Below are 23,326 nucleotides of genomic sequence, written 5' to 3'. Positions count from 1 at the left end.
TCTCATCAAATCAAATGAGTCGGTTGACTCAGTCACGGCGGTGTGGTTTGAGTGTACATTCGTAGATATACGTTCATACATCAGCATGAACATTTTTATTTTATGACGGAGATGTACTAATTGTTTTGGTTAAGTAAAACAAATGTTTATACATTTTATCTTATAGATTGGAAGCCGCATTTACAAAAGGAAATAAAATATATTTGTTTTAGCTCAAAGAAATAAAGTATACGTAACATTTTTCAGTAAAGGCCCATTTTCTTAAATCAGTTTGTCAACCGAATAATTACAAACTATTTTTGTGTAACATGAATACGAAAACGGGTCTAAATTGTTCAATTTGCAGTACCATGATAAACATTATATATGTACATTATGATAAACATTATATACAGTGATGAACTTAATTCTTGGCACACTTGGCATCTTGGACTTTAGGTTCAATTTTCTCCGACTAATATATGAATAAAAAAATTAAACAAAATTTGTTTATATAAAGGCCACATTTTACTGTTTAAATAATTTGGTTTCATATTTATATCTCTTAAGACTAATTTTATAAAACTTAAAAACGAAAAAATTAGCCTATTCTGCCTGAACAAAATTCTTGGCACACTTGTGTTGTATTTAACTATTTCGCTAAAACTTAACCGATTTGACTAAATTTTTTTGCTAAATCCGCTTTGTCTCAGTTGTCTAGAGGGCATAATGCTAAATTTGAATCCTTAAAACGTTAAAATAACTTAATTTTAACTAAAGACGGTTATATAAAAGTATGTTAAATGCCAATACCCATATCTGTGCGAAAAATAATATTTTAAGGGCAGGATCAGGGTCAATCATATGCTAATATTAGGAAATATGTGCCCAGAAGTTGTTTTTACCATTCGGATCCTTTTACGGCGTTTTAAAGGACTCTCACTGTGCCAAAATGCAAGGCACACAGCTCGACCCATGAGTTTAAGAGGCCAGGGAAGCGAAAGGATCAAGAAAAAGGATAATGTCAACCCTTAGATTTTATAAGCACAGATCGAAGTTCAGGATAGGAAGGACTTTTACAAGGATATTCAACTAACGGACATTTTAAAGGCCCTATAATGTGCCAACTAAATTTTTTTGCAGCTAGAAAAAATTAAGTGATTTCAACGGCCACCAATATAAACATTTAGGATACAAAAAGGGATACTTTAGTATCCCAATCGGCTTTTTTAACCTTTTTACTTTATCAGGTGCTATACCAATCCTTTCCATAGACTTAAGGACTCGGAAAGTTGACCTTCAAAATAAATGAATATTTTCTAGCTGCAAAAAAATTTAGTTGGCACATTACAGGGCTTTTAAAATGTCCGTTGGTTGAATATCCTTGTAAAAGTCCTTCCTATCCTAAACTTCGATCTGTGCTTATAAAATCTAAGGGTTGACATTATCCTTTTTCTTGATCCTTTCGCTTCCCTGGCCTCTTAAACCCATGGGTCAGGATGTGTGCCTTGCATTTTTGCACAGTGAGAGTCCTTTAAAACGCCGTAAAAGGATCCGAATGGTAAAAACAACTTCTGGGCTCATATTTCCTAGTATTAGCATATGATTGACCCTGATCCTGCCCTTAAAATATTGTTTTTCGCACAGATATGGGTATTGGCATTTAACATACTTTTTTATAACCGTTTTTAGTTAAAATTAAGTTATTTTAACGATTTAAGGATACAAATTTAGCAATATGCCATCTAGACAACTGAGGCCTAGCGGATTTAGCAAAAAAAATGAGTCAAATCGGTTAAGTTTTAGCGAAATAGTTAAATACAACACAAGTGTGCCACGAATTTTGTTCGGGCAGAATAGGCTCATTTTTTCGTTTTTGAGTTTTAAAAAATTAGTCTTAAGAAATATAAATATGAAACCAAATTATTTAAACAGTAAAATGTGGCCTTTACATAAACAAATTTTTTTAAATTTTTTTATTCATATATTAGTCGGAGAAAATTGAACCTAAAGTCCAAGATGCCAAGTGTGCCAAGAATTAAGTTCATCACTGTATGTACATTATCTGTTGTCGCTACAAATTCATTGCAAACGGCTTGAAAGCAAACTCTAATTAATATTAAAACTGAACAGCTTAAATAATAGTCTATTACTAGTGTGTAAACCAATAAACTTCACATATTTTCCATTCTGCTTTTTAAAAGCATATTCTAGCTTTTCAGTTTTCAGAGTCTAGAAGGTACTTTTTATAAATACAAAAATTCAAGAAGTACATAAGTGCTGAATAAAACCAAAATAAGAGTACACGACAACTTCTTACGTTTTAAATAGTTGCACTATTCTTGACTCAGTACGGTTTGTGATCTCCACACATTGTTTATCTTAGTGTTAATAAAACTAAAATAGTTTTAAAATGTGTGTGTACATTGTACACAGTTAAATTTGTATCATGAAGGGATTTAGGCTATGTATTTTAAATTTTCAAAAAATAAATTCACATATTTCATACGTGAAACAAAATTTTTCGGCAAAGAATATTTCAGCGCTGCCGTGTTGAGCGCGTACCCATTGCATGCTGCGATTTAGGAGATGGACCCTTATAATACTTTGATAAGGTTTTGCTTGTGCGGGTCGGGCGATTGCTGCTGCTGCTGCTACTCCGTTCTGAAGCTTTTTCTGTATCTGTCTTCAATGGCAAGTCGTCATCTTCATCCCACCTATTAGTTTTTTTTTCTTCATCGCCAGAATCCTCGACTGTGGCATCCGTCTTCGATTTACGGCTTCGGCGGTTTCGTGATGAGGATGAACTGACATCAGTCCGCTCCGACTTGTCACTGAAAATTCGGTAAAAAATTGAATTTTAAATCCATATAATAAAATGTAAAACTCACTCTTTAACGGAAATCTTGTTTTCTTCCCCAGCTTTTGAACCACGACTCAACAGGGCAAGCTCTCGTTCGGCAATGGCTTTCTTATGCTCATCTGCAGATTCGGCCGCACTTAGCTTAGTCGTAGAATCGGCCAGTTGTTTCACAGGTTCTTCATGTTTGCCCCGCTTTAGCTGACGCTGTTGTTCCTGAGCCTGTTTTATAGAGCGTTTTAGCGCACTTCTGAGGGTATCGCGCGAGCTCTCAGGCGCAACGTCCTTTCCCATCTGAGGGAGACCAATAGCCTCCAGAAGCTTCTGGCCGAGCACAGCCTTTACTTCCGACTTGCGATTGCTTACCGAACCAGCTTTTCCATCATCGGTATCCTCACTGGCTCCATTATCTGGGCCGGACTCAGCCACTTTAGGATGCTTCTCTGCATTTGTGGCTATAGGATTGGGATCGCATGTGGATTCCGGAACGGTGCTCGTAGGTGCCTGGGTCGGATCATTTGTAAGTTCTTTACTTGACGGTTCTCCCTCAGTTACCATTTTTTTCGACTGCCTTGGCACAATTGGTTCTTTACTGGGACATATATCTTTTGGACTCGGTGGTTCGCTCTTTTTAGGCACAACGGATTCAGACTGCTTTGGAGCCCGAGTAACGGTCTTGCGCCTTTTCGTAATTCGTCGTAATCCTGCAGCTATTGCTGGTTGGGCTTGCGGTGATAAGTGGTTGTCCTCGACTTGTACCACAACCTCTGGATCGGCTTCCAGCGGCGGTTGTGGCTCGACCAGTACAATATCTTCTAAATTAACTACACTGCATGAAACACTACGACGCCGGCGAGCATTACGCTGATCTTTCGATTCGTGTTGCTGTTGCTTAAGCAATGAGATAAGCGCCTCGTTCAGCGCATCGGCCGGATTTGATCCGAATTGCGAAATAAGCATAGCATTGATATTTGACAATTCGTTGCTTACATGAGCTGCATTTGAAGTTGACGAGGTCGACTTGTCTCCAGCCGGTAAATCGCGAACACGCATCTTTCGTTGATGACGTTTCACCGTTGAAACGCTAACAGCCTTCTTGTGTCGCAGTGGTGGCGGTGGCTCCTGCTCTGTGGGACTGGAAGGCACTAACTGAACCGACGTTTCTGGTGGTAGTTTGTAAGGCATTGCGCTGGATAAGTCAGCCAGCTTCAGAACGTCTTTTGCCGCCTGCGTGGAAGTGGTCGTAGGTGTGGACAAGATAGCTGAAGGAAGTGAGTTCTGATCTTGTTGCTGGACAACCGGCAGCATGGGGGCCAAATACGGGCCTAAAAGTTGAGTCAGATCCGTGTCTTGTAGGAGATTGTTGTCAGACATAATAACAGCGAACTTAGAACTCTTTAAACGTGTCATTTGCTCATCGCAATTTTCCGATGTCACCGGCCACTTCAGTGCCTTGAGAATGAGCATCAACAAGTCTGGATCTCTTATGACGCTTCCCAGGGAAATCGCATCAGTGAGGCTTTTAACACTGGGCATTGACTTTGACGGGGATGAGGCTTGCGAGTCCACCGATAAGGTTAAGTCAAGTGTCGCCGACATCGTCTTAGATGTACTTGGTATAGTTTTCTTTAGCTTTTGCGGGACCGCTTGAATTGTTACTTCTTCATCCTCCCGTTTCTTCTTTGGGGCCGCAAAGATCATGTGCTCCGGCAGTGCTTCCTCCACAGAAGGCTCTCCCCCATATTGGGGCACCAGGGTAGTTGTAACCAGTGGCCTAATATCCTCAACTGGGGTTCGATTCTGCGCCGACTTGAGCAGGGATACCTGACCGCTACGCATGGCTTTAATGTTGTTCAATGTATTTTTAAGATTTCTGCTTTTCTGCTGAAACACGTTACTGGACAGATTAGGCATTCCTACGCTGCCGACGTTAGAAATGGGAGAAACGGTTGAGGTGGTCGCATTCTTGGTGTCCGCCCGATGGCTTATTCCGGTGTTGTCGTCTTTTCCGGACACAGGCACATTGCCTGTTATGCGTCCATGAGTCTGAATGAAGTTAATTACTCCTGCCGGCGATAGTTTTGTATCTGGGGTCTTCTTCGTTGCGTTGGAAGCTGACGGCTCGAAATTCAGGGGCACCAAGGAGGGAACATGCTGCATGGAGCGCTGTGCGATCGACATTGGGGCCGAGCCGTACCGAGTATCCAAAAAAACGCTGTTGCGTCGAGTCGGAGTTACATTGCTCTTTACGGTTCCAGGGGCTTTGCCAATGCCAGAAGATGCAGCAGCCTCCCTTCCTTTACTGGCCACCACGAGTTCTTCCTGAGGGCGACCGCCCGCCTGGGGCTTGGACACTGTGATGGTAGTCTCCGGAACACGGGTTAGCATAATAGGTCGGAATTCATCGATCTGGGCTTGGTTATCCTCGTTTAGTGCTGGGACTTGGGGGGCCGGCGGCGGCACGCTTATTCGAGCGGCAGCTGCTTCCCGCGCATTCTTTGGCTGAAAGTTATATTCGATGGTGAGCTTAAAGATTTTAATGTGAGAAGCGACAGTTCAGTTTACCAGATTGCTCAGTAGAAAGTCGCGGAACACGAGCTGAGTGTGTTTGGCTATATTCGAGAGCGATGCCGTGGCCTCCACCTGTCGGTAACAGGACTTGCAGAGCACCTTGGGCAGGGGATCGTCTTCAGCCACCTGAAATGGAAAGCTCGTAAGTCTCAGCCAGTCGAAGGCGCGCCTTAGGTTCCTGTCTATACATTTCCTTCACTGAATCCGAGCCATGTAATTTTCAAGCTTTGCGCTCAGTGGTGACCTCCAGGGCATCGGTTTTGGTATTTTTCATGGCCCGTACTAAATTTGACGTAGCGCGATCGAACGCCTTTCCATTTACTTACATTTAGGTAGAGGTGCCTCGATATTTTATCCCTCAGTCCTTGTGTCTTGAAAATAAACACACTCTCGACCACGGAGTTGGTTTTGCTCTTCGTGTTGGCAGCGCAAATGCGGCACAAGTGCTCGAACTGAGCATCCATGTCTGGAGTCTCACGTTGTGCCTGGTGTTCCCGAACTCAGAGCTCCACACGCAACATGCTGTTGGCAAAATACGAATTGCATTGGTTAAAATCTCCCACGGTTGCGGTGTAAAAAGCGCACTTTGCGTTCACGCCGAACTCACACACACTGCCATCTGCAATGCGGCTCGCCTTGCACACACTTCGTTTCATAAAATGTACACTTGCAATTCGAGAAAGTCGTCGCCTCTGAGAGCGTGCAAAACAAATGGCAGAGTGAAAAACAAATAATAACAAACTGTAAATGTATTGAACATTGAACGCGAAGAGCGCAAGTCCGCAGCGGAGAGAGGGACAGAAACTGATCTTGCTCTCAAAACTCACATTTTGCTTTCTTCTTTTCACGTTGTCCGCACTCGCTATGCTATGTTTTTGGGGAAAATATATTCTCCGCTGAAATTCTTTGTTTGAATACTTCTGAGGCGTGTTTCACTTACGCCGAACGCCCCGAAATCGCTTCCCGGGGAGGTGCAGTAGTTTTATTCACTTGAAATAGACTTTTGCCACACCGATTTCACCAGCACTTGCGTTGCGACGAGAAAACGAAATAAAACTGAGCGAAACAAACGTTGCTGTTTGCCATTACACTCACCACCCACCCATACTAGTGCATTCCCGCACGCACACAGATACGCGCCGACGGCTTTGTACTCTTCCACTTCCTCTGCTCTCGCCTCACCTACGTTGTTCGTTGTTCCGGCGATGGTGTGCGTGCCGCCTGATTGTTGCTTGTATAACACACCTACACGATTTTTGTTTCTGTTTTTCGAGCGCTGGTGCGAGTGTGTGTGAGCGCCTGGTGTCCGTCTGTTTCATGGCGCACAGCCAGTTTTCCGCTCTATCCATGTGGCCTCAATGGCGCATTTGTATTCGGTTGGTTTTTTTCTACCAGGTTTTTCTTTCGGGCCCGGGTACATGGGGTCTATGAAAATAATGTTGCAGGCTTTTGCGTTTGCAAAAGCTCTCAAAACCAGTGCATTTTATCTGGATCTATGCAAATAATTTCATAAATGTGTACTACGTAAACTTGAATATGGCTAGCCCGCTTATCAACTGGTGATACAGCTCTAATCACACAGCCCAGAACTAATGGGCACTAGGCAGTCGATTCGTTTGGGTGCAGCACTCTTCTTACACCAAAACTAGTTGTCGCTCCGCTCTCTTGCATGTGTTGGTGCTGGTGTGTCTGTGTGTGTGTGTCGCTTTTGTGCTGTGTCTCTGATCTTTCTTCTCCTTTTGTAGCTGTTTCCTTACGCTATCGCAATACACTATTTCCCGCATGTATTCAAAGTGAGGTATGCTGAGAAACTTTTTATGCCAACGCGGGGGCATACATGATCCGGTTCAATGTGGGATGTCAATTATTCTTTGGGATCAGCAATGTGGACGGCCATTTTATGTTGTGGTAACCCACTTGGAGCAACGCAGTATCTCCATTTTGATATAAAACAAATAAGTAGGCAAACGTTTTGTTTTCCTTTAATATTGATTTTTCAATGGGTGACATCTTAGATTTTTGAATTCAGACCATCTATCTTGTGTTTGTATTGTCTAATGAATACAACAGAATCAAATCGACTATATGTAGGTGGGGTAAGCTTACATATATTTTAAAAACTTTCTAATGTAACTTGCATTGATCTTTGCATAAACAACATTTATGAATGTAGTTTATCTAAGCTTTCAATACATTCTTAATCAAAATGTTTTTTTATATATGCACTATGCTTGTGTTTCCTTCCGCCCCTCAGTTCCCCTTCGCCGTAAGGTATGCAACGAATTCGTTGGCAAGAAGAAGGCCGCGTACCGCGTTCGTAATAGTTTAAAAGAAATGCACAATCTACATCTTCATAGTATTAATAAATCAACTTCGGTGCGTTTTGAAACTTATTTTTAAAATAGGCAAGACTTAAAATAATTTCATATTCCACTAATAAGCAAACAAATTTATTTCGCAATTATTATTACAAAAATAAATTTAAACATTAAATTTAACATGTTTTTCCAGTGTTTTTGGCATTTAGACGCAAGTGCACTCTCCGTAAACAAATTCACTTGAAGCAAGAGCGTAATCGGGATTGTGGCGCGTTATCTCCTCCTTATTTGCAATGTAAAAACTTTTCTCTGAAAAAACCAACATACAGCATTGTGTGTAAATATGTATGAGCATATTTATTCGTTGTATATAGAAATTAAAAAAAACGCTCCCTTCGGCTTATAGCTACGGCTGTGTCATACCTCGGGGGTGGCGCACATGTGTGGGTTCCTTCGTTGTTAAAAAGGGAGTATACTTGGATGGGAACACATAAGAGTGCGTCTTTCCCTACTGTAATTCGTTGTTGAACAACTTTTTGTTGGTCTTCTTAGTCTCTATCAACATGTTGAATAAGTTGCAAGCTTAAGTTCAACCGCAATCATTGCTTTTTTCTAATTAGTTTTGAAATGAATTCCTATTTAATTTAAGTATCTAGCATACTTTGCGGCGGGGAAAACAGAAACGCTCTAAAATTCCCAACACCGCATCAGCTGTCGGCAAGCACAAGCCATGACATTTTTTTATATTTGTGGGAGTAATTTGTACTGGGCAGCTCAGCGATGTACGTGTGCAAACCGCTGTTCTACAGTGTACGTAAGGGGCAGTGGGTGGGCAGAAGAATTCCCTACGCCCACTTAATAAGACGCTGCCGACCTCTGCTCTACATTAATTTTACATATTCCATGAACATATTTAAGCATACTTTTCGGCTGACAAAAAACAAAAAATTATCCAAAAACACTAGGTAAATTCTCCAAAATTAGAATATGGATGAAATTTGGTACCTGTAAAATTTAAATTTCGAAAATGAGAAAGACGAAGAAAAGTAATTCAATTGTGGAGAGCTGGTATCTTAAAGTTAGAACTAGTGCTGCTCAAGAGCATACACGGCGTATGAGTAATGTCCGGTGCAATATTTTGACCTGGCACATATTTCCACACTATTATTTATCTATTTGGTGATCTCAACTCAAACAGCGATGATTGGCCATGTTTGCTACAGTTCAACTCAGCTAAGCCCATTTCTGTCATATTCGGGAGTCTTGCACTTCTAGTTTCCAATTCACACTCCTCCAATCGAAATTCAGACAAAATATTCTAAAAGTCGTCAAATATCATACAGCAAATATTCATATTACAAAGACTCTGTAACAGTTATATTTGTATGGAAGTTTGTTGTTTTTAAGATTGGCTATATCCGACAATGGCTCATACGGCCAAACAAGCTACCCTGGTGTGTGTGAGATTTTAAAAAATTTATACGTATTTTGACTTTTAGCCTTCGTGCTGTAGAGCCGAGTTCTCGCCAGCACTGAGCTGCCAACAAGTCGGGTCGCAATGTGCATTGAATGCTAGACCCTGATGCTGGGTGCGGATAGCACATTGTGAAAAATATTTTGCATAGGCCGGTGGCTGCCAATGCTCCTATCAATGGAATTGGTCGGGCAATGGCCGCACCTTCAGTATGTCAAAGTTGGTTTGTCACAATGTATCATCAATTGAATCATAAACTCAAAACAATTGCACTCCATTTGATAGTATCAAACATTTTAAATTTTGCACATTCCGCGCACTTCTACATTGGGTTGCTTGGGTGGGGCAGAAGATGGCTGTATGTGCCTTTTTTTTCAGACGAGTCATCAAAGAGCACGCCTTTTTCTTTATTACAGAATACTTATCCACGGACGAAATGTCAAGTATAAAGTGTTTACTCAAATAAGCAGTCAAAATTAAGAACCTATCTAAATGCATCTAGATCACAGGACATTCATTGTAAAAAATATATTAAAATTATTCCGTTTTTTAAGAAAGTAATCTCTATTACTCAACGTATTTAAAAAACTTAAGTGTACCCAGCATGAGTTGCATTTATGTTCCTAGCCATTGTGAGGGGCCCGTCTGTAAATCAGTTAGCATGCCCAGCAGTAGGTAATTAATCTGCTTAAAAGCTGCTCCCCCGAAATACATGACCAGCTTGGTGTGCGACCGTCTATCTGGCTGCTGTGGACCACAGCCTGTGGTGGTTGCTGGCCTAATCTTGCCTGCCCAAGTTTGGTTTTGGGATCGTGTACTGCCTTTCGCGCCTGTTGTCGCTGTTTTCACGAATTCGCTCCAAATTTAGCGCATTGGTCGCAGCAACACACTGGGGCTTGTAGTCTAACTAGCGGGGGTGAGGCTTGGGCTAATGCTATATAAATAATTTGAATAGGAAGCATATAATTATAATGAAAATTATGAAGGAACAATAAATATTTTTGAAGTACCAATAAAGATATTGACATTTATAATATTATTAAAAATTATAAAATACAATTTTTGTTTCATTCAATGCAAGTCAAAATTACTTATTTTACAAAAAAAAACTTGTTTTGCTTTTGGCTGTGCAGCTTAATTCACAAATAGAGAAAGGAGAGCAATGGACTTTATGACACTCCGACCTCATAAAATGCTCCCGGTTAAATAAAAGCAATTGGGTATTACCTCACACTGAGACCCACAAAACTCTCAAGCATTTTGATTTACAATTTGTTACAGTTCCAGTAGAGAAGTGAGTACCAAACGCAGCTTACAACACAAACCCCCAATGAAAGTAAGAGCTGTGCACGGCTTTAGTTGGCCCAGAATGTAGAGCAAGCATTTCACAATTGTGGGCGGGTCGGGTTGATGGCGAAACAACAAACAGATTGCCCGGCTAATGCCCATTCGTCTCAGTCAGAAGGTACCAGCTAGCCGATTTTGTAATGCATTGACAGTCAAGGCAGCGCTCTTATTGTGGGCATTTGGAAAGCAAGCCAAATTGCTTTGAGCCAGACAAAACCCGGCTTTCCACAAGACTTTCCTTTAGCCAAGCTGCATTTGTAACCATCGAATTCGGGCAGCTCGCGCACTTGAACTTGTTGAACCACTGACTGTGCTCGCCTTTGTAACGGGCCCTTGTAACGCAACTCATTCGAAGCGTTGCCGTTGCCTTTGCCTATAGGAGGAAGTAAGTGCCCCTGCAGGCGGTGGAGGTTCTGCCAATAACCAGTAATACACGTCTCTTCCGCATTGCAGCGGCTTGGGCGGAACTCAATCCTCAAAAGCAGGAGCAATAAGAGGTCTGCCCCGATGGAGATTTTCAGGTTGGTAATAGTCGCGCTGGCAGAACGGCCTTGAGGTAATATACTTCTGCGTGTTAAAATTGAAAAGGCAGTGGAGCTGCGGCTGGGAGTTGTAGTTGAATACTGCTACAGTTTGTCATTTAAATCCGGTTTATTCAACCTACAGTGCTGCCCGTTGTTTCTTAACTTTGAGCGACAAAGTGTGACAATATTATTAAATTGGATGCGGCGAGCCCGGCTACGTACAGGGTGGCGGCACTCAGAAGTAATGTGAACTCGATTCTTTTTTAATGGTTAAACTATTTCAATACCATTAAAAACCAGCAAGACAGCAATAACAAGAAAACTAGTCTTGCAAAAGATAATTACAAATAGAACACATGTAAAACGGGTTAATGTAAATGCGAGTAAACCATCTTGATGCGAAAATAAATATGATAATAATTTTAAAGCCTGTTCGGTGTTCTGCAATATTATACCTTTCAAATTGATCAACTATCTGATTTTCGAAAGTGCAAAGCCTTTTGTTCAATTTATTTGATCATTTCTGCACGTCAAATAGAAAAATTAAAAGTCGATCAGAGCATAAACCAAATTGAGGCTAGGCTGTTGATCATGCAAAAACTTTGCTGTCTACATGCTGCGAACTAAGGCGTGTCCGTTGATTCCGGTAATAGCAGCTCGACGGTTGTTCTAGTCACCACCATTTACGTTGCGCTTAATCTATACAATTCATTTGCTTAAAGCTGCATACCCCACCCTCTTTCCTTCCCTTCTGTCCAGTCTTGTTCTCTTTCATCGGCTGTTTTGAAACCATTACGCCAAACGTAGGAGAAGGGGAAGGTCAGCCAGTTACCAGTAGCTACCTTTGTTTAAGCACAACATTCGTTAAAGTGCAGTGACACAAAATTCAAAAGTCCGTTTTTTCGGATTGAATGAATGAGTACAATAAGATGTACTTGCAAAATTCAGAATTTTATTTTATTATATCTGAAGCGAAAAATAGCAAACCGCACGTCAAGTTGAAAGTCTAAATAAAATGCAAATAGGGATTAAAAAGTAACGTTGGAAACTATCAGGTTTTAAACTACACATATATACATATGTATATTCGGATACAAGTAAGTCTACCTGTTTTGATTGGCAGGTGTGACTATGGTTTGCGATGTTGGCTCGTACGTACTTCGGTACGTTTGAAAATACTTCATTAATTTAATTTTCATTAGAAAGGCAAACTACTTGCGTACCCGAATTCGAGTCATTTAACACAAAATTACTTTCAAAATGCTTCACAAAACCTATGAGCATAAAAAAGGTTGTATGTAAAGGAATTTCATGACAATCGAACTGATTTTGCGTATCATTGAGTTAACGGCTGCAATAAATTGGACTACGAGTAGCCAAAGTCGAAATGTATTGACGAGGGCAAGTCAATTAACGTTGACTAGCATGTGCGAAGCACCTTAAGTCATATCACTAAAAGTCACCAACAGACCAGTCATCGAAGTAATACAAATTAAACGACGATCAAATAATTCGAGGAGTTTAAAAATTTCAAGGCAAGCTAAGTCCGTGGATAGATATCGTCTTTCTGTATCAAAGTTTCTACCGCCCATTGTATCTTTACAATTTTCTGTCACCATAATTGACTATTAACATTTTTGATTTGTCACTCACTTCACAAGCAAAATTTACTGGTTGAATTTCGTATTAACCCTCACGAATATATAATTTAATTAAGCCTTTACCGTTCCAGTCCAAACCGATTTTTTCAATTAACGGGACCATTATTTTGTATTTTTGTGAAGTGCAACACTCCCATTTATTAATCGAGAGGTTTACACAATGGAAAAGTATTTCAAACATAACACAATTGAAGGCCCTAACAGATTCAGAGTGCATGTGTAAGTACAGGTAGGTGTTTACTCGTAGGCTTACCAGGCTATAAGCTCTTTATAGAAGAAGTAATGGGGAAGTTTTCAAGGCCACCAATTTAGCGGACATTTTACGGCAGGGCTTACTCGTAAATGAATCAATTTGCAGCTCAAGGTGCACGAATATTTGTCTATATGCGGGCCAACCAAAGACCACCTTTGGACGGATTTCTTTTTAATAAAAGCATTCAACTGTCAATGAAAAAGCCGAAATAGAAACGGAAACGGGATTATTACGCGTTGATTAATTTGCACCGCCTATTTATAAAGTGAGTGGCAAGCATTTTTGCGGTGCTGGACGAGTTTTTGCAAAAAGCAAATGGTAGGACATTTGTAAGCACTCATAAAGATTTCGGCTGTCGACCGTTGGCTCATTTTGTGTAATTAAGACATTAGCCCGCATTATAATAATTCGTTTGTGAAATTGTCTATTAAACCTAATAACTACCTGTCAAACGAAGCCAAGGGTGACTTAAGTGTCGGTGGACTTTTGCAATAAACACCAGTCCATTGTTCATACGCCACGTTGACACATAAGAAATGTACACGGAACAACCAATTCCTGACCTGAATAATTTTTCTCATTAAATTTGTTTCGCGAGATTTATAAATTTCTTTTTGGGAATGGCGAGAACTTAAAAATACAATTATGAAGGCCCTTAAGTGGCCTCGTGGTGGCTCAACTGTGAAAATTATACAACTTCCTAAACAAAGTATAAATGTCCAAAGGCAGAATACGCCTCGCCCTCCACTCGCAGAATAAATCGTGTGAAACACAATCCAGCAATAAATAAATTAATACAGAATTAAATGAATGCTCATGCCTTGCTCAAGCCATCATGTTGGGGCAGCCGTTCACCAGAGCCCCTTTTACTTGAGCTCGGACTGCTGCTTTGCAGCTTTGGTTTGGCTTTGGTTGGCTGCTTTGGCCCAGTTCTTGGTCGTTGGCGTGTTTCCAACTCAGTTTCACTTTCGATTCTTTGGCTCGAAATTGCCTATGCTAGCGTTAAGCTATGCACGGGGTATGGCAAATCGAATCCACCAAGGACATTTGGCCTGGGTGTGAGTAATTCTTAAGGTGATTAACTCCAGACATTTAGGGGGACTCCAGCTGGTCAAATCCACGAGTTGACCCAAATGCAAATGAAAACCGTACAGATACTTTAGGCATTCTTCAGTCTGAACTCCAGAATACGCTCCAAACGCGAACAAAAAATCGGCAGCTAAAACTAAAACGTAACTAAAACTGTAACATTATTTCACAATCGCCATTGTAAATAGTTGCCTAGCCAGCCCGACCCCCGTTGGCCAGAGAGGGAGGGCGCACGTTGCATCGGACCTGGTGGTGTGCTGGTTTTCGTTGGTGCTCAAGAAACCCACCCAAGTAACCCGCCTTGTGGTAGTATCTGGATCTGGTTTGCAAATGATCGAAACTGTGGGTTAAATTCTCAGCCAAGTGCTCAAATTCAAAAAGAAAACCGATCTGGGCTGCAGTTCCGAGGTAATTGGTGTAAAATAATTAGCCCAAGCAGCCGCAAGAAACTGTAGAAGCAGCCACATGCTCGAAGCCAGTCTTGTTTGCAATGGCACAAGCTTTAGCTTTACTCTTACTTTCAAAAGCTTAAGAGACACCACCGTGGCCGCGCGAGTACAACATCAGCTCCAACAGTCTGTTACTGTAAAGTAACAGACGGAGCCGAGCGAGGCTCAGACTAAACTTGGCCCGAAAGCCTGGCATCGAAACTTGGTACTTGGCTGAGCTTGCCGAGTGTCTCGAGACACTCACTCCGCACAGTCGCGCTGTATAGTTGCTCCGATTAGGACGTGTGGTTCGCTTAAGCGCACGGTAAGAAGAGACTCTCGAGGGTCACCCGGACTTGTCGACTGAACCGACTGAAGCGATTGGATTGGGCCACCGCCAATTTCGGGGCGTCGAATTGCCAATTGATTTGCTGATCGCGCCGAAATATAAAAGCTAAGCCCTCGAATTGAACATTGCACTCGGCCGAAAATTCGTACATAGAAAGCAGGCTCAACTGCATTTTGTAGTTCAGTCGACGAGCCCGAGCGTGTGTGTCGGTAGGCTCGCTTTGCGTTGAAAAGAAAGTTTTCGCTAAATATACAAGCCTCAACAAACAAAATAAAAAACGTGCAAGTTTTGTTTTATTTTGCTTCGCATTTTCTTCTCTGCGCTCCAGACTAGCTCGCACATAGTTTTCCAATTTGGTAGTGCCCGCGAATACCGTATGGGAAATCTGAATCACAGCAAGCGGTCGATCTTCGTTTCGATCGCCTCTTTGCATTACGCCAAGCCATCTTTTCCATGGCAACTGGCAAACAAACTGGCGGTCATTGCAGCGGCTCAAGTGAAAAACTAAAAACAAAAAACTGAAAAACTAAAAAACTAAAAACCGAACTGAAAAAGCGCTTGCCAAAAGCAATGGAGGAAAACTAAGTGTTGTAATCTGTAAACGTGTGTGTGAACTATGCATCGTCGCGTTGTCTAAAGCCAAACGAAAGCTCGAATAATAGGGGCAGCAACTGAATCTACTTACAACAATACAAACACGTCCAAACAAAGTGCAGTCACAGCCGCAAAGCCGCAGCCGCGGCAGAAACAAAACCCACAGTCAAGAAAATTGTAACACAAGGCTCGAAAAAAATCTAAATTGAAACATTGCGACACTGCCTTCTTAGTTATTTAGCAATTGTATGCAACAAAACAAAGCTTTTCTCAACGGCAACTGCCACTGCCGCTGCTGCTGCTCTGCTACTCTGCTCCCCCGCGATCCGCGCTCCCAGCTCTTTTCGACCCGAGCTTGCCTATTGGTATTTTAAATTCTGTGAACTAACCCCAAAATGCAACTGCACCAACCACATCAAGAAAATTTACAGTTACAGTTACGACGACGCGCAATACCTGCAACATGGAGTACTCAACAGGTCGACTAAGCATTCTGTGGCTGCTGGGATTGAGCCTACTGCTATTCAAAACAGGTGAGTAATGGCCCCTTGAATGAAGGACACTCTTCAGGAATCCGAAATGGATGCAGAGGGTTTGCGAGACAGAGCTGAGTCATCCTGCCCACTAGCCCTGGGGAAGATTCTAATAGTACTGGAGCAGATCTTAAGCCAGCCAAATCGTAGCGACTAAGCCCTGAATCATGTTTGCGGTTTACTGGCCAGTTTTCTGGAGTAGACAAAAGACTGGTTGCCAAGTCAATGAACTTTCCCAATTAAAATTCGGCTTATTTATGTTTCACTTTCCTTCGCCTGGTACTTACTTGAAGGATTGCAATCAATAATACGTATGAGGTGAAAAGAGGGGCACAACAGTCGATGTTACCTCATCTCATATCTCATTCGTATGAAAGTAAGAGTCGGAGAGAATACATTCGAAACTTGGTCTGCTCTTTTGTCTATTGTATCTTTGGTTGAATGGAATGTTTATATGTGCATGATTAACGCTTATTCTGCTTAACCTCAAATACATTCGGGACTTTGTTATGGAAATATTCTGTTCCGCAAAAGAAGGCAAACTTGTTTTGGCCTCTGTCCCAGTCGATTCCTCCGAGCTCAAATAAAGTCTGATGTCAAATTCAATCATTTTGGAAGAAGTCAAACCACCAGCTGCCAGGCACTTGCTCCGAACTCAAGCGCGAGCTACTCCGGCTACCAAGTTATACGAGTATCTTGCTCGCGACCAAAATTTATATTTATTTTGAACGACTAATCGCTTGTCGACGGCGCGCGGTGAAATGTAAATAGATATAAGAGTAAGAGCATTTACATAAGGGGATAGCTAATTAAGTATGTTGGTAAATATATGGTCTGATCACCTGCTCTATTTACCACCAAACAATAGCATAATCGAACATTTCGAGCATAACATACCGAACCGTGTCAAGCTATTGGTCAGCCCGGGTTGTCCACTCAACGAACTGCTGGGTAATGGTAATGGAATTATGTAAGTTATGCCAATCAGCCAGCAGCCAGCCAACCAGCTTATGGCACAGATATTAATTGCATACAACACACTGGCTCGAATGGCATGAATGGGTTGAATAAGTGTTTGGCTAAGTGAGTGAGTGTGTCGGTGTAACCGAGCAAATTGCGGTTATAATAACTGTTAATAATCTACAAAACAGTTCACTTAATTGTTCGTCCACATTTAAATATGCAAAATTTGGCAAAAGAAAAAGAGGCGATAATGGAAAATAAAAAGTTTTTAGATTACGTGTGAATGATGACAAAAAGCTGATAACATTATAAAGAACTCTTTGGGCTGTTGGTATTATTTCCTACAAAATTATATAAAGAGTGGGTATAAGGGGGAAATCTATATTTTTTAAAATATAATTTAATTTAAAATTCGTTGCACGTAGATATGTACATTGTGCTTATATATGTATGCTCGAAACTAAGCACATGAGCACCTACTGGACTGCGTATTGTTTCGACACTATTACATGTTCGATGGCACTTTCCACATTCGCCTTATTTTCTTTCAAATGTTCGAGAAAGCGTCACCCTAGTCTTGTCCACTTAATCCTTGACATATAACTTAATGTGTTTCTGATTAAATTAAATTAGTTGGGAGTCCCAATTTAGGACTTTAAAAGGAAAAAGCATTCTTATTAATGGTTTCTTTGACCAGACGTTATTTCAAAAATTAAATATTTATCCGGACGGTTTTGCCACAGAAAAACAATCATAATGGGTTAACGAATAAAGCTAATAATAAATTAATAAATCAAGTGGACTGATGGTATTCAAATACAAGAGAATGTGCGCCAACTGACCCAGCAGTAATTATTCGAGTAGTAATAGGGCAAGAAAGTGAAATAAACGAGCCAAGACAGCTGGTTGTCAATGATGACACAATAAAACAGAAATAACAAAGCATTTCAAAATAAATAAAAAGTCAACGAAAGCCATAAAAAACAAGCTAAAGACTGTTGATGGACTGGGGCAGGAACAGTGACAACACTTTCCATTTCGTTGAACTATGTCATTTCTTCGAGCTAAGGAAAGGTCTTACTCTCGTTTCTGGTCTTCGTTGGCTTGGCGAAAAGACATTGTTGAAAAACCTCATAAATGCCCTAGCGGAAATGTTTACATGCGTTATTGCTAAAAAAAGTTCAGCGAACATGTAAAAACATTAATGTGCGACTGGATTTGATGGGAAAGACGGACATTTGAAAGGCGAAAGTTGTTAGAACCTCACAAAAACTAAAAGTATTGCGTGTGATTTGAGAAGAGTAGATCCGCCGATAATACATCATTATCCAAGTGTCAATGCCAATCCGGCCATCAGCATGGTGGCCACGCCTCCGCCCCAGCTGTTTATTACCGCAGGCGGTGTCAATGCTTACCGTGCGAAAGTTTTGGCGCATGCGGAAGATCGTCATTAAATTACTTGGCTGGGTCTTCAACTGTAATCTGAACGCTTTATACGAGCATGTACGAGCACTGACATGGCGCAACTTCGCTTTGCATGCACAGCGGTGCACTTTCGCTTTCGAGCAGTACCCGGTGAGTCTGAGGCAAGCTTGAATAAATTTGCACACAGCCATGGTAATCCCTGGATTTCGAAAGGCTCCAGTTAATTTGCGTTGAATTGGAAGTTGGAATTGAAATTGTTGTCGGCACAGTGCGAGGAGTACCAATAGACCACCAAACGGCAAACACCCAACTTCCCCTATATTTACCGATTGCCCTTACGAGCTCGGTGTTAATGGTGCTACTCACCTTGAAATGCACATGTTACCGTATTACAGCTGCAAATTATATTCGCTGCGCAATGAGCAATCTATTAAAGCATTGCCTCAGCCCGACGACGTTCATAACCGATGTGAATAGAGCTCTTGACGTCTCTATGCGTCGTATCGTGGAATTAAATGGGGCCCGAAGCCGCTGCTCCACTTAACACTCTCACACCTGCCCTGTTACGGCCAGATAGCTCTCTTTTTCTTTCACCGCACAAAGCCAGTCTGCCAGTTGGATGTGTGTTTGGATTGCGTAAAATGTTTTAATATTTATGATTATTTTATGCGTGCTTCACATTTGCGGCAGGTTGCATTCAGCGGACCGACACCCAAGCTGCGTGTCTTTGTAATTGATTAGGCAGACTGCGGTTCATCGCCGTCCATTCTGTACGGTGGCAAGCTGTCTGCTCCACATAACGCCAATCTCAAACGTTCAGAGAGAATCTGGGGATACGTATGTGGTGTAAATGAATAATTGTCAATTTTATTCCTAATTGTTTTGTGCCACATTGGATTTTTATAACAATCAAGACAAGAAATCAATAACAATTACTCAAAAATATGCACTTTCTGAAAACGATAAAAGCGAATGCTTTGACATGAGTCTTGCCTTTCAGGCCTGTTTGAGTCTTGTTCTTGAAAGAGCAGTGGTGATTGTTTTGCTGGCTAACTCAAGGTTATGTTACCGAGCAATTTAGAAAGGCGCTCTTATAATCTTTTATCGTTTTGTATTTTGGGCGGAGCAAACTGCGATCCCTGCTTGCTGTGCTCATTTTCTTGTATCCAAGGAGTCAGCACTATAAATTACGGTATTCGCATAGGTATTAATAAACGAAGGATGGCTGAGCCAAGAATGAAAGTAAAAACAGTTTCCCCTCAATCGATGGCCAGACACAAGGTTCGCTTATGTCTGTTGCAGCTTCTTTATTGTCTCCTTTGTGGGTAGATAAATTCATAAACTGGATTTTGCAGATGCTCAATGCAACGACCTTGACGCGATTGCCGTTGGGGATGCCGTTTTCGTTAATGTGTTTTTGTTTTGATTCGTATACCGCTGCTTGGTGAGTTTAAGTCGGAATTAAGGCTAAAGGCTCCCAAGGCCAAGCTGGAGCAAGTCAGCTGCTCTCATGCTCTGCGGAACACTCGGATGCGCAACATTTTTCATTTATCAAATATTTTGCGGCACCACATGTGCTGTTCACCTTTCACTTTCACCAGCCACAGTCACAGCCGCAGCCTGGCTGCGATGCGTATTAGTGGGCCCGCTTAAATGAACGTTGACGGCCCCACAGTGACAAAATGTTGGCCGGTGTGAAAGTACGAGTGTGTGAGCTTATCGATTAGCGGTGCCCGTCGATTGCATAACCGCACTCATCTGCGTCGTTAGGAGCTTCATTAAGTGCTCGATGTCAAATGTAATGAGTTGCAGGACAGCTGAACCGATTACGCACAGCTCTTTGGGATTGGACTTCCATCGGGCTCTGCGCTGCTCTATTAATCATTGTACAAGATCTAGCGGCGAGGCGGCGACGGTCTGTCTATTGGCCGACCGAGTGTTGCAAGCTTGAGTGCATTTCGAATTCGACCATTCGGCCGTGTGCATATACATACGTAAGTGTATAATGCGTAAGCAAACAACTCACTCTCGGAGATGTTGTTTTGCCAAGTATTCATTTGTGGCTCACATTTTTAGTGTGGATAATTTTCTGTTACTGTTGCCTTTTCAACGAATTTCACTCGCCCGCAGCGGTCATTCGTGTTTCTGAATGTTGCCGGCTCAATGCACCTACCGCTTTCAGTGGGATCTCAAAGTCGCCGCGCCACAAATTCAGTTTTTCAATGCCACTTAGCAGTCGCAGGCGGAAAGCAACAGGTTCAATACTAAACGTAAGGTTTAATGACATCTTACTAGTTGGAGTTTGCTTCTTGATTTTTTGTAAAATTAAATCATAGCTGGAGTTTTGGCTTGTCAGGCTATTGACTGCAAAACTATCTTTTTAAACTGTTATGAAGTATTGTCCACTTAGGCTACCAGAAGATAAACTACCTTATGATGTCAATGAACCGTACCCAACCCACCTAAGCGAGTATCTCAAGCTGCGTACTCGAATTGCATGATTTTTGGGACGATTCGGCAAGCCTCATCACTAAGCTGTTATAAATAAGATGCCGGCTTAAAGTTTAAGAGTTTTGGCTTATTGATTTTCCTTATTTATAAACTTGTTTTTATATTTATCACAATTCTTGGTGACTCTTCTGACTCAATAAACGGCATTATAGACGATGTTTGTTTTTATTAACTGGTTTGAATAGAAGTCATCGATTACTTTTTAGAATTCGTTTACCGAGACATAGCCGGTGTATCTGAAATCTCTGAAAGCAGCTATTTTGCGAACAAGACAAATCCTATTTCTATTTTGGCAAGTCAAATTGGCTCTAGCTGGGCGCTGCTTCAGTTGTGGTAGCTCCAATTATATTACAGAAAAGTTGACATTTAAGCCGCGATTGGGTAATTTGCATGGTCACGCTGCCGTCACCCATGAGCAGCTGCACTCGCACTTGCGCAGGGTGTGGTTCAGCCAACCCCATTTAGCGTGGGAAAACGGTTGTGTTTCACCGACCGCCGATAGCAAATGAGTTCATTAATTCACAACTCGACGAACGGTTCAATGTCGATTGATATTTTAATAGATCTAGACCTGGAGCGGGTAGCTGTCATTATTCCACAAAACTTTAATTAGCGTTATACATAAAATGAGAAAATGTACCAACTGTGGGTATATTGCAATACCCACCAGCATCGTTTTTATAAACCTGAATGTATCTTAAATATATACACGTTTTTCCCAGTGTAGTTAAGAAAATATAAAGCGATCATCCTGAGGCATGTCAGTGCATAAAAAAGCTTTAATTCAACTTCCACCTAAAAATGCTATAAATTTATTGTGGCCCTTGTCGGAGGCGTCGCATAAATAGTGAGACGACATCGCGTAGGACTCACTAACAATGTACTTCACTCCCAGCTATTTTTTGTGCAATGCAGACAGGCGATGCGGATTGGAAACTTGGTGCTGCGTACAGCCCCGCCTTGTACTTTACGAGATGTCTTTGGTCTGATTACATGCCAGCAATATTTCTTCGGTCTACGAAGTGCCAGCGTTATGTCCTGGTATTCCACAGTGAGCTTCGCGCCGCATAATTCATAGATGTGACACCGATAAGCCATCTATACACTCTGCCTATACTTGATATCTTATGACACTGACATGCATAAGCTGATGTTGGCTATATTTCAAAGCAACCTGTATTTATTTTCAAGCAAAGCCCAATTTTCTGTGGGCCTATTCTTTGTTCGTTGTTGAAGCGAGAGATTTTATTTGACAGCCAGCAGGTTGTGCATGCTGAGTTTAGACAGAGTGTATGGGCCTTGAATTCTTCTGTCAGTGTCTGATTCTATAGTTATATCTTTGGGAATCGCTTGAATCTTTTACAAAGCGCTATTGGCAGAAACAACATTTTAAATACGCATAATTTATCTGATGTTTAAGTTTTCAGGCTGGCAGACCGATCCAATCAAGCAAACCGGCTAGTAATCCACAGGCAACTAGCAGCCAGCAAATAATATCCGCTTATGCAAAGACGTATTAAATACCCATTAGTCACCGTGTTATAAAAAGATTCGGCGAAATTAACTAACGCCGAAACATCGAAAATTCCCAATAAAGGCAGCTGAAGTACACAGCTAAAAGGAAGTAAACGTTCCGTTAAACGCTTAAAGAAGCTAGCTTTTATGTGCGTGATCTTCGGAGCACTCGACGTGTCGATCACGAGAAGAGCAAATAAGCTTAAGCCGCGGACTCAAGTTCACAGCTCCAAACATAGCCCACTTCTGTCAGTAGACAACAGTGTCGTCCTTGACTTTGGCTTTTCACGTGATAGTTTTAGTCTGTGTATCTGCAATCAATTTTCTTTGTGAGCATTACCTACGTTCGGCTTCGTCTAGCGCAAATATTGTATGATAGATTGCATAGCTAGCAATCATTTTTTATGATCTCTGGCTCATCTTAAAATATTTTTGAATGCTACGAATGTATCTGTGTCTGTCTTATAATTATTTTTGTTGTTTTCTCCAACGTTTTTTTGTTTTTTTCCTTTTGATGAGTTGTGGTTTGACTTTGCCTTCTGGTTAATAATCGTTGCCTTCGCAGTGTTTGTGTTGCCAATTAGACATCTTGATTAAAAGCTGTTAATAAAGCTTTGTCGTATCAAGCGCGAACGCACGCAGACTCAACTGCCTTAGCACACGCAGCCTCACCAATTTATTAGGTTAATGTCTTCAGTGTAGAGATGTTCCTTTATAGAGATAAATATATTGGGGCACTTTAGGCTGTCCTGTCTCTTGTCGGATTCCTAGGCTACCATTTACCATTGCCAAGTATGCCCTCCTGGAAATCCTACAAAAAACAACTACAACCTTTTAATTGCCACGCCTAAAAGCATTTTCGGATTTTATACTTCCGACCGTAAAGTAAATACCCTCGTAGTTAAGCGTATAGCACCTCCCAACCTTCAATT

The 23,326-nt window shown here is 41.4% G+C and overlaps 2 protein-coding genes across 5 annotated transcripts in view; one reads left to right on the top strand and one right to left on the bottom strand.

Moving 5' to 3' along the window:
- Positions 1-179: 179 nt before the first annotated feature.
- On the bottom strand, positions 180-15,838 carry dbr (debra). Of its 4 annotated transcripts, XM_017148848.3 has the most exons (6): positions 6,351-6,507; positions 6,238-6,277; positions 5,737-5,932; positions 5,405-5,536; positions 2,871-5,341; positions 180-2,813 (listed from the first exon to the last, which is right to left on the bottom strand). In XM_017148848.3, the coding sequence occupies exons 3-6, from the start codon at positions 5,872-5,874 to the stop codon at positions 2,519-2,521; spliced, it is 3,036 nt and encodes a 1,011-aa protein (XP_017004337.2). In that variant the 5' UTR covers positions 5,875-5,932; positions 6,238-6,277; positions 6,351-6,507; the 3' UTR covers positions 180-2,518. The 4 variants fall into 4 exon arrangements, with proteins under 4 accessions (XP_017004337.2, XP_070067857.1, XP_070067856.1 ...); XM_070211756.1 differs by lacking the exons at positions 6,238-6,277; positions 6,351-6,507 and adding an exon at positions 15,539-15,838; XM_070211755.1 differs by having other exon boundaries at positions 6,238-6,508.
- Positions 10,552-23,326, top strand: part of Cda5 (Chitin deacetylase-like 5) — a 39,735-nt gene continuing 26,960 nt past the window's right edge. The window contains exons 1-3 of the mRNA XM_070211754.1: positions 10,552-10,934; positions 11,003-11,070; positions 15,879-15,980. Coding sequence (XP_070067855.1) covers positions 15,911-15,980 — 70 coding nt within the window. The 5' untranslated portion in view covers positions 10,552-10,934; positions 11,003-11,070; positions 15,879-15,910. The remainder of the gene's footprint in view (positions 10,935-11,002; positions 11,071-15,878; positions 15,981-23,326) is intronic.

This window comes from Drosophila takahashii, chromosome 2L, assembly GCF_030179915.1.
Source record: "Drosophila takahashii strain IR98-3 E-12201 chromosome 2L, DtakHiC1v2, whole genome shotgun sequence".
In the NCBI taxonomy this organism is placed as follows: domain Eukaryota; kingdom Metazoa; phylum Arthropoda; class Insecta; order Diptera; family Drosophilidae; genus Drosophila; species Drosophila takahashii.
Note: the sequence above shows the minus strand (reverse complement) of the source record. Positions and strands in the feature narration are given on the sequence as shown.